Below are 18105 nucleotides of genomic sequence, written 5' to 3'. Positions count from 1 at the left end.
TAAACAAAAAAAAAATTAAAAATAAATTTTAGAACAACAAAAATGTTTCAGTCTGTCTTCAATTATTAAATTTACAATAACAATAAGTATGTGCCAATAAAATATTTTTCTGATATACATAGGAGTTATATCAATTATGCACTGATTCTCATGATATTAATTATTATAAGACAATTATGAGTTCAAGTCATTTTCTGAGGGGGACCATGTGTGGGGACTAGGTAAAAATGTTGATCGATTTTTATACTTGTGCAAAATTGTATCAGGATTGCCAAATAATCAATATTTTTATGACTGCTCAATCAGTATTCTGGGGGGACATTTAAACCATGGACCGATATTGTCCATTTTCAATTTGGAAAGTACCTTTTCAAAAGTCTACCTTCAAGGGGGTAAAAACGGGTAAAATTAGTAATTTTGTGTTTATCCATATTTATGTCTGTTTATTTGTTTGTACCTTATAGGAGGCTAAACCTCTTAAAATTTTTACCGTATATTCCTATAGACTACTTTTTATTTTTAAATTCTAAGTGGGCGTGACACCTCCCATACAAAGTTAATAGTTATTATGGAATATTTGGTGTACTATCATTGTGTAAGCCGAAAACATTTCGCGGGATTTACTTCAGTACCATTGTTCGTTGCTTGCCTCAAAATGGGCGGAATTGTATAAATGGGCGTGGCACCACCAATACAAAGTAAATAGTTATTTGTGCGGTATTGATTTAGTGTAAATTGTTTATTTCTAATATGTGAAGAACTATAATTGCAAAAGTATTTAAACTTTGTATACATCAATTTCATATCACTATACGGAGTTTGCCTGAACATGGGAAGGATCGGAACTGGCGGTGAGTCACCTCCTATACGGAGTTCAGCTAAAAATGGTGGAGATGGGAACAGTGGGTGTGGTGTGGACCCTCCCATACAAAGTGCATACTCAATTTTCAATATCTCGAGATTTTCAAACTTTGTCCGAAACATTTTTTTGTAATTTTACGTAACTTTTCTGAAAATATCTGGTGAGCTGTATTAGAGACACCAAATAACTTTGAAGGATTTATTTCGTTACCATGGTACTTAGTTGGCTAGATATGTGCTGGATATTATTGGTTATTTTCGAATATTTGGAGAACAAAAATTATGAAAGTCTTTAAGATTAGTACCACTGTACGAAGTTTAGCTAAAAATGGCTGAGGTCGGACAGTAGGTTTAGGAACTCCATTACAATGAAAATTGTAATTTGGAGAGTCTTTGTCCGAATCAGTTTCTTATATTTTAGGATGTTTGGCTGAAATTGGGAGGGATCGGCTTAGTGGTAATGACCCCTCTTATATAAAGAAAATAGTTATAGTTGAATATCTGGAGAATTATTAAATGAGTTATTTTGTTATCATTGTACATAAAATAAATTAAAAGTGGGTGGGATCAGAACAGTGGAGTGGCATCTTCAATACCACGTATATACATAGTTATTTACCAATATCAAGTGAATGTAATAGTGGGAGTATTTAAACTTTGTGTAAATTACGTTGATGCCAGTGTCTTGTTATGCTAAAAGGAGGTAGGAGAAAGGAACGTGCCCCCTCCTATATAAAGTAATATTTATTATCGAATATCTAGCGTATTCTCAATACTTTTCATGTGTTAATTTGGTACCAGTCCATACAAAGTAAATGTTTAATTTCGAATATCTAAAGAATATCCAACTTTTTATAAATTAAAGTTTGACTATAAATAGTCTGGATCGAAACTTGCCTAAGAAAATTTTCAATATTTTTTTTAAAATCGCAGGATATTTTTTTTATAATTTTAATGGTTATTCATTTATTATAACCTTCACCTTCGTGAGAAAGTTATATACAGTGGTGGCCAGGAATTTAAGACAAAAATTGTTTGCTAAATTCCATGTAATTGTGAATTATTTTTTCAAATATTTCCACAAATATGTATGCATGAGGACTGTTTTAACACACAAGTGTGTTTTATTCGACTGTGTCAATTCATACATATTCACCACGAACACATAAAATTTTTCGACAACTTGACCAACATTTATTTTTTTTTAAACAAACATATTTTCTAACATGTATATCATTATATTTTTATTATTATAAAATATTCGGACGAAATTTCGTATTTTTAGTTCCATTAGTTTCGGTCATATCATGTTATTAACAGCGGATGTTCGCTGAGGTGGGTCAACGTATTTCCACATATCTTTGACCATATATGTTTTACCGATTTTTCCAAACAATTTTCAGAAACTAGAAACATTAATAATCAATTTCATACCCTTAGAGGTCCTTTTATTTTGGCTCTATCGCACTTAAAATTCAGTTGATGAAAAAAATTCAAGTATTTGTCTTAAATTGGTGGCCACCACTGTATGTCAAATTTCATTGTCAATCGGATTAACAACTAGAAACATTAATAATAAATTTCGTACCCTAAAGGTCCATTTATTTTGACTCTATCGCACTTAAAATTCAGTTGATGAAAAAAATTCAAGTATTTGTCTTAAATTGGTGGCCACCACTGTATAAGTTTCTCATTCCGTTTGTAATTTCCACAATATAATTTTCCGACCCTATAAAGTATATATATTCTGGATCCTTATAGATAGCGGAGTCGATTAAGCCATGTCCGTCTGTCTGTCTGTTGAAATCAACTTTCCGAAGCCCCCAAATAACTTACATACACGATTCATACATTAATATCTCCGGCTTAGATATAAGGAAAAAACCAGGACAACCTCGATTTTTGACCTATATCTGGATTACTAAGTCATTAATATAGACAATATGGATATCTAATGATAGTAAGTTGGACTTACAATGGGTCAAAATCGAAAAAAAATATTTTTTAACCCGAATTTTTTTTCACAAAAAGTTTTTTTTCGATAAGTATTAAAAAAAAATTTAATTTAAAAAATCAACTTTGGAAAAAAAATTTAGTTTACCTAAAAATATTTAAAATTTTTATTCTGAAGTATAATTTGGTGAAGGGTACATAAGATTCGACAGAGCCGAATATACACATCTGCTCAAAATAATAGATACACCGAAATTTATTTTTTAAAAACGAAAAAAAATAATGGTATATTGTAAAATTATAAAAAAAATTCAGTCGATTTTTATTTATAGTTAAAAGGAGAGTAAAAAACAAAAACAAAATATTTCATAATTAATAATAAATATTATAAAGTAAATTAAATTTCTTAAATTTCGAAAAATTTGGTGCTCATAATAATAGATACATTTTTAAAAATTCTTATTAAACAAAAGCTAATAAATTTTATCTTAAAAAAATTAGTTTATTATTAAAGTAAAGCTAGTATCCAGTATATCCACCTTTGTTTTGTAAAACTTTCTCCACTCTTCTGGGCATACTGGATATCAAGTTCTGACACTTCTCCAATGGAATCTCGTACCATATTTTTTGCGTTTTCTCCCATAAATCGTCTTTATTTTTGAAAACTTCCTTCGAAAGCCTTATCTTTAATTCACTCCACAAGTTTTCTATTGGGTTTAAATCAGGGGATTGGCTGGGCCAGCTTAAAACAGGTACGTTATTCTCCAAGAACCAGTTTTTAACTAATCTTGAACTATGTTTTGGGTCGTTGTCCTGCTGGAATGTCCATATTAATGGCATATTTTCCGATGCATATGGAAGCATTACGTTTTCCAATATGTCTCTATACCCACTAGCATTCATGGTATCTTCTATTCGGAATATCGGACCAACACCATTCCATGAAAAGCAACCCCAAACCATTATGTTTCCCCCGCCATGTTTTACCGTCTTTTTTGTAAATTTAACGTGGAATTCTTTTCCTCTTGGTCGGCGTACATTTCTTTGGCAGTCGTTTCCAAACAAATTTATTTTTGTTTCGTCGCTCCATAAAATATTTCTCCATTTTTTTTCGCCTTCACACCCGGACCATTGTAAGTGCTCTTTAGCAAATTCTAATCTTGTCTTGATATTTTTTTGGCGCATTAGTGGCACTTTTCTGGCAATTCTTCCCGGCAATTTAGCTTGTAAAAGACGACGACGAACTGTTTGTGGACTGATTTCGTTACATAGCTCCGCAGAAATAGCTTTCGATGATATGAAAGGGTCTTTTTTAACCATAAGGACGATCCGCCTATCTGTTTCTGGACTGGTTTTCTTTGGTCTACCGCGAGTTTCTCTTTTTTGTTTTTTAGATAAAGCATTTTGGACAAAATGTAAAGATCTTCCTATGCTCTTTGCTATTTCCCGTAATGATTTTCCTTGATTTCTCATCTTCGGTACAATGATGATTTCGTCCCATTTTCTTCAAAAGAGTCCTATTTTTTATAAAATTGTTGCTAAAATTTAAATTATACTTACTGTTTCACGTAAATAGGAACAAAAAATTGCACAAAAAAAAAATTGTATATAAACAAATTACAAATTACTGATGTGTATCTATTTTTATGAGCAAATAATTTTTTGTAATTCAAATAAATTCGTTTTTAAAAATCAACATGAAAGCAAATAGTTGCCAGATTTTTGACTGACATGACATTGCCAGATAGAAATTTTAATAATATGATGTATTCTTAACGCTTGCGAGGAAATTTTCAATGTTACCGCCATTTAAATTTTTTCCAATTAGGTGTATCTATTATTTTGAGCAGATGTGTAGCTCTCTTACTTGTTTTTATATAAAATCGCTTTCACATTTTTTATTGTATTACGATAGCGTAGCGAAGCGCACCGGGTAGAGCTAGTAACAAATAAAATTAATCAACGTAAAATATTTGTTTGGGTCCTATCGTGTTTTCAAAAGACAGACAGACGGACGGACACAGCTAGATCGTCTTAGAATCCTGTGAGAAAATTGTATAAATATATTTTTGGGGGTCTGCGATGAATATTTCAATGTATTATAAATGGAATGATATAATAAATATACCCCTATCTTTTTTGATGGTGGCTATGAAAATATAATCCGCTATGATTCTGAGCCCAAGAAGTTTTCAATTCATTAACTTCAGAATGCTAATTTGTCTTTAAAGATCGTGAAATAAATATATGATAATTATATAGCCGTCTAAACAAGAATTATGACAAATAACATGTGACATTATAAATAAATAGTTGCTTCAGTTTGAAATTCTAAATTTTAAAGCTGCTGTTATTGTTTTTTCATTATTTTGCATCTCATTTTGAAACACTCTGTCTTGTTAAGTGTTAATGAGGTGAGTAATAAATATTTTACAATTGAATGCAATCGTTTGTCTTAAAATAATATTTTGTGGCTTCTTAAGACAATTTAATATAATTAACACATTATAAGAAGTTACAATCTTTTGACGGGAGCTTTACACTTGTGTAATATGTAATGATTTCATAGTAAAAACATTTAAAGCCGCCGTGATTAATTACAATAATTTGAGAGTATTTTAAAGCAATTTTTATTCCATTTTTTATACTTTTTAAAATATTTGTTTTAATAAAAAATTAAACCACCATTTATAATTCTATTACACTTTTAATTCTGTTTTTTTTTTTCATTCTTATTTTATTTACAATCTTACCCCAAATTTTGTTTATTATTGACAACCTTTTAAAAATTTGTAAACAAATGTTTTGGTTTTTTTTATATTCGAAATTATTCCGCACTTATAATTATTAAGAATGAATACATATTATATAAAAAAAACATACAAATATTAAGAACAACGCAAAATAAATAAAAGCCAACCGAAGAAGAAAAACACCAAATTATAAGACAATTTTTATATATGCAAATTGTATGTATTTCTAATATAATTGAAAGTGACAAATGAGTGAGAAAATTAACAATATAAAGAAAATAAAAATTACAAGCGACGATAAAAGAGAATAATGAATGTAAAACCCACCCATGGTCAATAGGCCAAATGCGAAACAAATAAATACAAAAAAAAACAGTGATATGTATTGTAGCTGGATAAAAACTTAATGCATATTAATTGTATCACTTCCAGGTAATCATAATTTCATCACTTCAAAAGTAGAAGCCAGTTTATAAGGACGGTTAACTTTTAATTTGTACCCTTTTTCAATGTTAAGAATTAAGAATTCTATGAATATATTGTTACAAAGAAGTTGTCAACATTTTCTACAAACTCTGACAATTCATACACATAATAAATTCAGAAAAATCTCTCGCTTATGGTGGCTCAAGTTTTTTAAAGAAATAAATCCCGACACATCCAGCTAGGCTCATGATAGTCATATAGGTTGGCTCACGTTTTCCTAAGGACTCGACAACTAGTTAGGATGGCTCAAGTTTTTCTAAAGAAAAATCTCTCGCCTTTTCTAGCTCCAGTTTTTCTAATGAAAAATCTCTCGCACATGCTGGCTTAAGTTTTTCTAAAGAAAAATCTCTCGCCTATGCTGGCTCCAGTTTTTCTAAAGAAAAATCTCTCGCCTGTGCTGGCTCCAGTTTTTCTAAACAAAAATCTTTCGCCTATGCTGGCTCCAGTTTTTTTTAAAGAAAAATCTCTCGCCTATGCTGGCTCCAGTTTTTCTAGAGAAAAATCTCTCACCTATGCTGGCTCCAGTTTTTCTAAAGATAACTCTAGTCAGTAAGCTCAAATTTTTCTAAAGAAAACTCTATCGCTCTCGCCAGCCAGCTCAAGTTTTTCTAAGGAAATCGCTCTCGCCCGCAAGAAGTTTTTCTAAAGAAAAATCTCTCCTAGCCAGATCAAGTTTTTCTAAACAAAAAATTCTCTCGCTAGCCAGCACATGTGTTTCTAAAGAAATCTCTCTCGCCAGCCAGCTCAAGTTTTTCTAAAGAAAAATCTCTCGCTAGCCAGATCAAGTTTTTCTAAAGAAACCTCTCGCCAGCCAGCTCAAGTTTTTCTAAAGAAACCTCTCGCCAGCCAGCTCAAGTTTTTCTAAAGAAAACTCTTTCGCCAGCCAGCTCAAGTTTTTCTAAAGAAAACTCTTTCGCCAGCCAGCTCAAGTTTTTCTAAAGAAAACTCTTTCGCCAGCCAGCTCAAGTTTTTCTAAAGAAAACTCTTTCGCCAGCCAGCTCAAGTTTTTCTAAAGAAAACTCTTTCGCCAGCCAGCTCAAGTTTTTCTAAATAAAACTCTTTCGCCAGCCAGCTCAAGTTTTTCTAAAGAAAACACTATCTCGCCAGCCAGCACAAGTGTTTCTAAAGAAAAGACTCTCTAGCCAGCCAGCACAAGTGTTTCTAAAGAAAAGACTCTCTCGCCAGCCAGTTCAAGTTTTTCTAAAGAAAAGACTCTCTCGCCAGCCAGCACAAATTTTTCTAAAGAAAACCTTTTCGCCAGCCATCCCAAGTTTTACTAAAGAAAACTCTTTCGCCAGCCAGCTCAAGTGTTTCTAAAGAAAAAACTCTCTCGCCAGCCAGCTCAAGTTTTTCTAAAGAAAAGACACTCTCGCCAGCCAGCTCAAGTTTTTCTAAAGAAAAGACTCTCTCGTCAGCCAGCACAAGTGTTTCTAAAGAAAAGACTCTCTCGCCAGCCAGTTCAAGTTTTTCTAAAGAAAAGACTCTCTCGCCAGCCAGCACAAATTTTTCTAAAGAAAACCTTTTCGCCAGCCATCCCAAGTTTTACTAAAGAAAACTCTTTCGCCAGCCAGCTCAAGTTTTTCTAAAGAAAAATCTCTCGCCAGCCAGCTCAAGTTTTTCAAAAGAAAACTCTTTCGCCAGCCAACTCAACTTTTTATAAAGAAAACTCACTCTCCTATGCTCGAAATATTAAATATCTCTCCAATTTTCCAGAAACTCTAAAAATTGGTTGATTCACTTAATTCACAAAAATTATTTTGTCCAATAAATATACTATTTCTGTTCCCTTTTGAATACACTACAATTCAAATACAATTTACCTCTGATTTATTAGGTGGCGAAGCAATGGCCAAAACCTCATCATTGAGGCCAGCTTGCTGCAGATTATCATTGATTTGCAATAATAGTTCATCAATCGTTTGCGAAGCCTTCATTGAAGGTGTTAACATTTGCTCCGTCTGTGAGTGTGAAGGTAGTGGCGGAGGTGGTGGTGTAGCGGATAAGCAACGTATATTATCCATATCCAAAATGGATTGTGTTAAGGGGTCCGTATTTTGTAGAGTTAGTGGAGGAGGTGGTAAAATATCCTTAAATTCATCGAGAAATTCTTCGGGTACCCCAATAAAATCGGTCATGTTGTCACCATTAAACGAAGAGTTCATGTTTAAAGGACGATTGTTGTTATTATTGCTGTGATTTAAATTCGTTTGTTTGTGTTCTCCATTAGCGGCAGTTGCCGAATCCGTTTTATTCTCCAATCCTCCACTGGCTGGTGTATTGGGCAAAGATGCTGAGATCGGGTATTTATCCATTGTGGTTGACGTTTCGTTTAATACTAAACTAATTGGTCTTTTTATTAAATTCGATATGAAATCCATTTTGCAAATTTCAAAATGTTTTTTTTGTTTTTGTTTTGTGTTTTATTTTATTATTATTTTATTTCGAATGAGGAAACTTGTGTAGACTTTAAAAGGTGTTACTGCTGTTGGCAAATTTCCTTACAATTTTAATTAATTCTTTTTGTTATGGTTTATTGATTTCAATTTGTTTAAAATCAAATTTCAGTTTCGTTAATTTTTCTTTAAATATGTATCTTTTGAAAAATGTTATTTCTTTTTCGTTTAGTTAAGCCACTGAGACAGAAAAATCACGTAATTATTTTACGGTTCACACGTTTTATTTCTGCCTTATTTTATTTTATTTCTTTTTTTTGTTGATTAATTTTAAATTAATGGCACTGATCGCCAATGATCTTTATACACAAAAAAATTAAACGCATGAAACTTTTTTTAAGGCACTAAATACTTAAATGGTGACGACTTTTGTTTCAATTTTCACAATGATTCTTGAAATTTTGTTTTCTATTTGTTTTAAATTCTGTATTTTGACAAATTTATTTTGTTTCTGTTCTTGTTTTTCTTTTTTTAATATTTAATTTGAATATTTTCAATTTTTTTTGTTTGAGATAATTTTATTTTAATTAATTATTAATTATTTTGTTTAAAAACAATCCGCGCACCGCTTGTATGATTTCACGCCATTTGTGTTAAACTAAATACTACAGGAGAAGTAGCATTAAATTTTTCAGTTTTTTTTTTCATTTTTATTTTGAAAATTTGTTCAAATTTTGTTTTTGATTTGTTTTTTATTTTTGTTTCTTTCTTTACTTTCAAGTGTTTTTGAAAATTTTCTCACACGAGATGTTGTTTTATTTTCTTTTTCTATCTGAAAAAATAAAAATAAAATACAAAATCTCTAATAGTTTTTGTACGGTTGGTTGGTGGATTGTTTAGTTGTCGAAATAGTGTGTGTTTATTGTTGTTGTTGGTGGCCCGTTCGTGGGGAATTAATAGCCAGTCTACTTTCGTTTAGTTTGCTCTTGATCTCGTTGTGTCTAGTATGTCGGCTGCTGTGTCTATTTGTAATGAATGTTGCGCCTCTGTACTTATGCAATTTGTCTTTGTTTTTCTTCTATTTGTATTTTAGTATTTTTATGCTTTTTGATTTTGTTTTTGGGAGAATGAAATAAAACAAAATGTTTTGTTGGGTGTCAGAAAACCAAATTGTTCTGGTTTTATTTATGATCGTTTTTAAAATGTTGTGTTGAAAGTTTAAGAGAGTAGGTATTCGAATACGAATCATTACCGATTTCTTGTTTCCATTAGGCGTATAAACACAACAAAAACCACGTTTTTTTTCAATTATCTTAATTAATAACTAAGCTAGGTACTGCAGAAATTGTTATTTCTGTGGAAAATTCGTTTTTACTACACAAAATAGTATCATTGTCAGAATTGCAAGTAAAAATATTATTCGAATGTTGTTTTGATTTATGTATATGGTGTGCGATCACCAAACTCTTGTGTCGATCAATCGAGGTAGTTTTCGGAGTGATTATAAAATTTGCTGACATCTCAAATAGTCACTTCTGTCTGTAGTCTGCTCTAACTGAGGCTTTGGAGTAAATGTTTGTTTGTGAACGTCTTTAAAGGAGCCCTCATTGGGCTAACTTAAGTACCAGGACAATGCGATATAAAGAACAAGTAAGAGAGCTATATTCGTCTGTGCCGAATCTTATATACCCTTCACCAAATTATACTTCAAAATTGTAAATATTTTTAGGAAAACTAAATTTTTTTTTCATTTTTTGGAAAAAAAATTTTCGAATTGTTTTTTTTTAAATTTTAATTTTTTTTATTATTATTTGCAAAAAAAAATTTTTTTGGTGAAAAAAAATTCGGGTTAAAAAATATTATATCCGATTTTGACCTATTGTAGATCCAACTTACTATGGTTGTAAAAGTCATTGAAATATATATCATTAGATATCCATATTGTCTATATTAATGACTTAGTAATCCAGATATAGGTCAAAAACAGGTAAAAACAAGAGCTGTATTCGGCTGTGCCGAATCTTATATACCCTTCGCCACATTATACTATGAAATAAAAATTTTAAATATTTTTAGGTAAACAAAATTTAAATTTTTTTCCAGTTGTTTTTTCGAAATTGTTTTTTAATTTTTTTTTTAAATTTTTGATCAAAAAAAATTTTATTTTTAAATTTTTTTTGAAGTGAAAAAAAATTTTTGATGAAAAAAAAAATTCGGGTTAAAAAATATTTTTTCCGATTTTGGCCCATTGTACGTCCATCTTACTATGGTCTTATATACGTCGTTGCACAGGTCTTTGAAATATCTATCATTAGATATCCATATTGTCTATATTAATGATTTAGTAATCCAGATATGGGTCAAAAAAAGGTTGTCCTGGTTTTTTCTTTATATCTCAGCCATTTGTGGACCGAGCCGGAAGAATTCCGAAGATATTGATGTATGAATCGTGTATGTAAGTTATTTGGGGTCTTCGAAAAGACAGACAGACAGACGGACATGGCTTAATCGACTCCGCTATCTATAAGGACCCAAAATATATACAGTGGTTGACAAAACAATGGAAACTTTTCCAAAAATTTTAACATTTTTGTAGTATTTTATTTGTATACTTTTATTAACTTAATTTAACAAAAAACAAAGGACATAATTTATTAAACTCTAATAATGAGAAAACAAAATTAAAATATTTCTTTATTACGGCATTGACAAAACAATGGAAACTTAGGTATTTTAACAAATATGGTCTAAACTTTGCAATAACTCAATATTTTGTTAGGTATCCCTTATTTTTTATAACTGCTACACATCGACGATGCATTGAACCAATTAAAGAGTCAATGGTCTCCTTTGAAATATTTTGCCATTCGCTTATAACTGCCTCCGATAAATCTTCCTTCCTGGTGTAATTTTGGGTCCTTATTTTACGATCTACAATTTCCCATAGATTTTCTATGGGATTGAGATCTGCCGATTGGGCAGGCCAATTCAAAACACGTACCTCGTTGGATTGTAACCACTCGGTTATAACCCAAGAGGTGTGTTTCGGGTCGTTGTCGTGTTGGAATCTCCAAACTAGGGGCATATTTTCCTCAGCGTATGTATACATAACATCATTTACAAATGTTCTCCCATCACTGCCTCTTAAATTGTATTTGGATTCGTCGGAAAAGAGGACAATATTCCATTTATGTATCGACCAGTTTAAATGATCCCTGGCAAATTGTAGACGAGCAGAACGGTTCTTTTTAGAAATGAGTGGTTTTTTCACAGGACGATAGCAACCAAGACCAGCCTCATTTGCCCTGCGACTAACTGTTCGGGTACTTATTTCTAATTTTAGGCTATTAACAACCTCTCGAGCAGTTATTTTTGGAAATTTATTGAACTCTCTCGCTATTAAATTGTCTTGTAGTAGTCTTACGAGGTCTTCCACCTAAATGTTGAGTTTTTACAGAACCGGTCTCACGAAATTTCTTTATAATTTTTGAAACTGCTGATTTATTTATTGAATATTTGTCATAGATACTTTTTTGTTTTAAACCAGCTTTAAAATCGTTAATTATTTTATTTTTTAAGTCTTCACAAATCTTAACTTTAGCCATTTTCGTTAACTTTGAAAAAATGCAATTATGCGAAAAACTTAGAAAAAGAAATTGTGAAAAATTACCAGAATTTAAAAATAAAATAACTGTACAAAGGATGCTTTTTAAATCGTTCTTTTAAATATTATTTTCGTTTTACACTTCTTTCTTGCAGAAGTTTAAAAGTTTCCGTTGTTTTGTTAGTAGCGAAATAGTGAATATTTTTAATTTTGTTCCCTTTTTTCAGAATATAATTAATTATGTTGTTTGTTTTTCAGTTAATTTATATAAATAAAACTATACAAGTAAAATACTAAAAAAAAAAAAATTTATTTTAAAAAAATATTTAAAATTTTGGGCTACATATGGAATATTTGGAAAAGTTTCCATTGTTTTGTCAACCACTTTATAGGGTCCGATAATTATATTGTGGAAATTACAAACGGAATGACAAACTTGCATACATATGTATACCTTTCTCACGAAGGTGAATGGTATAATAATATGGTCTAGGGCAAACTTGCAGTACAATATTGGGAACCAGTTTTATAAATAAGGGAAAGATCGATGAAATCACTGATCAGTCACTACAATAGAATGTTATATTGGCGATCTAGGGCCAAACTGACCAATTTCGTGGAATAATGGTGGAGTGCAGGGTGACAAGGGCTTAATAAACAAATTCGGTAGATGTAACCTGTGGATCATTATACTGAACAACAAGAAATTTCCACCATTGAAGTTGAAGCCAAAGATCCAAAATTTCATAGTGTTATTTATAATGGTGATTTCGAGTCAGTGTTTGATATGATCCAGTATTCGTAAATGAGACAGTGGTAAAATTTCATTAGGTTGTGCGAGGATGTAGATGGTCTACAGTCCATAGAGCACGTAATCTGCTATTTCCCAAAGTAACAATGATGAGGACTTAAATGGTTAGATAAACGATTTTACGATTAACTGGAGGATATTACAAGCTGTATGATATTTTCGGTTTTTATTAAGGGATACATGTTGTTCTTTAAACCATTTTTTATACGTTGGGAATTACAATTGATCTAAAGTGTACTTGGTACACCATCCTTAATAACCAAACATTTTCCCTAGATTAGACATTTTGAGTTCCCATAACATCCATCAATATTTTCATGTTCATGTGTAACAAACGATGAGGAATAGTAAATGATACAAATACTGATACAAGAGACAATTTCGATTTTTGCGTTGGATTCAACTCCTTGATTCTTATGTAAGTATTTCTCGTTGACACACCCGATTTTTAGTTTCATTAAGGGATAGTTGTTTTCTCTTTTAATCATTGCAAGGGTCTCTGAGTGGAAGTGTTTTCAGTACACCACTCATCACAATCTAACCTTTTGGAGTTTGAATAATATCCATCGAAATTTCATGTTCATTTGTAAAAATCGGTGAGGAATAGTAAAAGGAACAAATAGTTATACAAGAGACGATTTCGATTTTTGTGTTGGGGTAAGATTTTTCAATTGCTCGAATGCAGTTTATAAAAAAACTAAGAGCTTCTCGTTGCCACACCCCATGTACTTTATCTTTCACTATTTGGGTGCATCAAACGTTATATACTATGCCTGTTCGTCAATTTTTGAATGCAAAAACTTCAAGCACTTTTCTGAGGTTGAATACTATCAATGATAGTAGCTCAAAGGCTAAAACTGTTTTGCTAACCTTTGGAGTTTACTAATTGTTCAGTCAGATTCATAACGCAATACATATGACTAGCATCTGTGAAGCATCCAAGATTTGAAGGATCTATATCTGGCTTTATTAACATCGAGAAAAGACGGTGGTGCAAATGGAAATTGAAGATGCGCACATCATGAGACCGACATAATGCAAATTCGCCAATCTGTGCATGCAAATTCTTCTCTTCCAGAAGTAGATAACATAAGTCATTTTATCCTGAAGGTAACTACGATCAATGATAGGTAATTGAAGTTTAGTAACTGACGTCAAGCTAGTTTTTCGTTGACCTGAGGAATTTGCCTTGATGGACCTCAATGCGTATCCTTTAAATTGCGTTGGAAAGTTATCCTGGAATACGATTAATAACATATGTATATGAGTCACACGTAACATGGATTCGAAAGAACCACAATATTTCGAGATGCTAGACTACAAAGCCCGCATCGATTATCAAATGGGCTGTAATTTTTCCAACAGTGCCATTAACATACATGATAGATGTTGAGAGACTTGAAGTTATTGGAAAAGGAGAAGAGGATGGAATCGTATTGCACATTTCGAGGTGAATATTGCCGATGTTTTATGTTACGGATGTGTCGACCAGATGACGTTCCATGCAATTTATTTAGTCTAAATTAAGACTAAATTACTACCAAACTCTCCTGAACCTTGGTCGAAATTTCTGAAGAGCGAAAAGCCACATATTCATCTGCCGAATACGTAGCCTAATGAAATTTGCGATATTTTCGCCGAAAGTGTTATCGAGCTTAGTTTTTTTTGAGAATGTCATATGAAACATTGCTATTTTGAGAGATACAGAACTGCGATCAATTAGTCTCATTATACAATTTATAAGAATTGGTTTTAAGGTTGTCTAATGTCTTGGCGATGTGCAGACCGCTGCATGACTTTTTACTTTGGGAATTGAAGTCACGGGTCTATTTGAGTTTGGAATATCAGTCAAAGCTTATAGCCGAAAGTTCTCGACATCATGATTGAAAATCTGATCAAATAAGCCCAAGCGATCATTAGCAATGGCTGCGCCTAATTGATCAATATTGTCTTTAAATCTTAAAGGCGTAGATAAATACGAGGGTGGGTCAATAACTCCGAGACTTTTTGAATTGCCCAGCTCTTAACTGAAAGGACAACACTGCCCAATAGGCATCTGTCAGTTGACTCCTGTACAAATTTGAACAAGCTGCGTCATTTAGTTTGTGTTAGACAGCCATTGATAGCAGACTACCTCGTTACTTAAGGATAAATTGGAAAAAAATGAATTTCGCCTGCTCATTAAGTATTATTTTTGGCGGAAAAAAATCTATGCTAGCTTGGTAAAACTACTGCAACTCTCAACCATCAATTTCAATGGTAAAAAAAGTAATTTACTGAATTTCGTTGTGGCCGTGCAAGTACGAAAGATGCCGAACGTTCTGGACGGCCAGATGAGATCTCTACACCCGAACAATTGAACAAAATCACGTTATGGTGTTGGCCGATCGGAGTTTGAAAGTGCGAGAGATTGTGGAAGACATAGGCATCTCACATGGCTCAGTGGTTTCCATTTTGAATTATCACTTGGGTATGAGAAAGCTTCGAACAAAAGGGACACAGATGTACAGTTTCCATGGCAAAAATCCATGAAATGCTTCCTCTTCCGCCTATTCTCCGGATTTAGCCTCGAGTGACTATTTCCTGTTTCCAAACCTGAAGTGTCTCGGCAGAAAGAGATTTGACTCCAAGAGATTTGAAATCATCTCACCAAAAATACATATTTTGATGACATCGCCAAATCTTTTTTTTTTGGAAGGGAAAAATTAAATATTTATTTATTAAAAAACGAGTGTTTCATTCAGAAAGGCAAGGACTTTTTGACCCACCCTTGCATTACCAAAAATTATAAAATGTCGTTTCATTTTCAGAATATAGCTAAACAATATCGGTTTAGTGCTTTTGTTCTATGTTGCATGTATTGCCTATTTCAGTGTAATTAGTTCCTTTTATGATCAAGGATATTTCAAGGAAGTTCATAATTTTAAGTTTTATCTCCGCAATAGACATGTTAATGAAACAATTTTGTTATCAAATTTGCTAATTACAAGAAAATTTCTTTCAGTTATTGCTTATCTTGAACCGTTCCTAATGTTTTCCGTGGAGATTTCATTTGGCAATTATTTAATGAAAAAACACATCATTGGTTAAAGGTCAGTTAGATTTATTTGTGAGTACACATTTTCAAAGCACATATTTACTAAATTAATGATGTCAGAATAGACGAAATTGTCTCTTATTTTATTATTTAAATGTTTATTTTTGAAAACGTTTTATATACTGTTTTTTATAATTGTTTATTTAGAACAAATTTATTTGTTTTTCAATTAAATATTTTCACATTACGCGCATAAATAAACCACAGATAAAGCAATTAAAATATTTTCTTTTCTTTAAATCAATAAAACAATTAAAAATATTGTTTAGCAGCGTTAAATTAATTAAAACCATGGGATAAAAATTTTAGAAAATAAATTAATATAAAATAAATAAATAAACAAAACAACAAGAAACACAACCGGTAAATTTAACCGGCGAAATAAAACTGAAGGCAATCAGCAGCACAGTACTTCGCTCTGGGTAGCCAATATGTATATAGATAGCAACAGTTGCTGCTGCAGCAGCAGCAGCAGCCACACAAGAAACAAAATCAAAACATTACAAGACCTAGATGTCTTACAAGGCAACAAACATCAAATAGGCAGACAATACTGAGAAAGAAACACCCAACAATGGCCAAACCAAACGACCATTCCATCCATTCATTCATTCATCTAACTGAACGAACAAACTACCAAACGAACAATAAACCATTGAAGTAATTAGAATTTTAAACTAGAACATAACACATTTTTTTTTTTGTAGCTTAAAGGGGAGACTGCTGCATACTCTACTTAAATTATAACTAATTGTTAGACTCAGGCCACAAAGTATGAAGACTAACTCCAAAGAATGAAAGAAGGTGGCGGCGATGCAAGAAAACAAATTACACACAACAAGAGGAAATACTGAATTTTACGAGCACAAGACGGGTGGGTATAATAAAAACAAAATGCATTTGGAATTTAGAATGCAACAAAGAAAGAAAGAACAAAAAAAGAGTGGTAGGAAAAAATGGAAATTACATTTACTTTTAAAGCGATCACAAGCTAATAGCCTACAGGGTATGAAAGCTGCATTCAAACAAAAAAAAAACTTTAGAAGACAAAAGCAGATCAACGATCACAAGCTTAATAGATTGAGAATATTCACTTAATATATTAATAAAACTACCTTGTTTCTTTTAATATTTGCCACACTGTACAGCAATAAAAGCTCTGATATTATCATCAAGTTCCTCCCTGTCTTATAGTTTTTATACCCTTCAGCTTCGTGAGAAGGGTATATATAAGTTTGTCATTCCGTTTGTAATTTCTACATTTTTCATTTCCGACCCTATAAAGTATATATATTCTGGATCCTTATAGATAGCGGAGTCGATTAAGCCATGTCCGTCTGTCTGTCTGTCTGTCTGTCCGTCTGTCTGTCTGTCTGTTGAAATCAATTTTCTGAAGGCCCCAGATATCTCCGGGATCCAAATCTTCAACAATTCTGTCAGACATACTTTCGAGAATTTTGCTATTTAAAATCAGCAAAATCCGTCCATAAATAACGGAGATATGAGCAAAAATCCGAGACAACCTCTGAAAATTTCATCAAAAACCATAATGTATTGCATGCTTTGACAAAAAAACAACAAAACGTATGGTTGGATGTGCAAGCTTTGCGTATTTTGTTTTTTTTTGTGTTTTGTTTCTTTTGGCGTTGTTGTTGTTTTTTATACAACTAAACATTTGTTTGGTTGTGTGTTGGTTTTTTTGACAAAAAATCAACAAATCGTATGTTTGAATGTGCATGCTTTGCGTATTTTGTTTTTCTTTTGTGTTTTGTTTCTTTTGGCGTTGTTGTTTTTTATACAATTAAACGTATGTTTGGATGTGTGTTGGTTTCATTGGCTTGCGTATTTTGTTTTTGTTTTTTCTTTTGGTGTTTTGTTTCGTTTGGCGTTGTTGTTGTTTTTTGTGTTCTTGATAAATTTAGGATGCTGTACGCTGAAAGTGGGCAATGTACATACTAAAGGCCTGCACAAGACAACATTTTGTAGAAAAATGCCTTACTTCAAAATTTGATGCTTTGTTTTGTTGTGTCGACGCGCACATCATGTTGTTCAATGTCATCGCGCCGCAAAAACCATGTTGTACCATGTCTTCGCGCCGCGAAAACCGTGTTGTGCCATGTCATGTCTATAGCTATTGATGATGCTGT

General features: G+C 32.1%; 1 protein-coding gene across 5 annotated transcripts in view; it reads right to left on the bottom strand.

The window, feature by feature from the left end:
- tacc (transforming acidic coiled-coil protein) overlaps positions 1-18105 on the bottom strand; it is a 114450-nt gene that overhangs the window by 67598 nt on the left and 28747 nt on the right. For 2 of the 5 annotated variants that reach the window (XM_065509101.1, XM_065509116.1), the window contains exon 1: positions 7874-9208. The exons of 2 other annotated variants lie outside the window; for them this stretch is intronic. In XM_065509101.1, the coding sequence (XP_065365173.1) occupies positions 7874-8431 (558 nt within the window). In that variant the 5' untranslated portion in view covers positions 8432-9208. Of the gene's footprint in view, positions 1-7873; positions 9212-18105 lie in introns of those variants that run through there. One more of the 5 variants, XM_065509108.1, reaches the window with a different exon arrangement.

This window comes from Calliphora vicina, chromosome 1 (genome assembly GCF_958450345.1).
Source record: "Calliphora vicina chromosome 1, idCalVici1.1, whole genome shotgun sequence".
Lineage (NCBI taxonomy): Eukaryota > Metazoa > Arthropoda > Insecta > Diptera > Calliphoridae > Calliphora > Calliphora vicina.
This window is presented reverse-complemented; position numbering and strand designations above follow the sequence as displayed.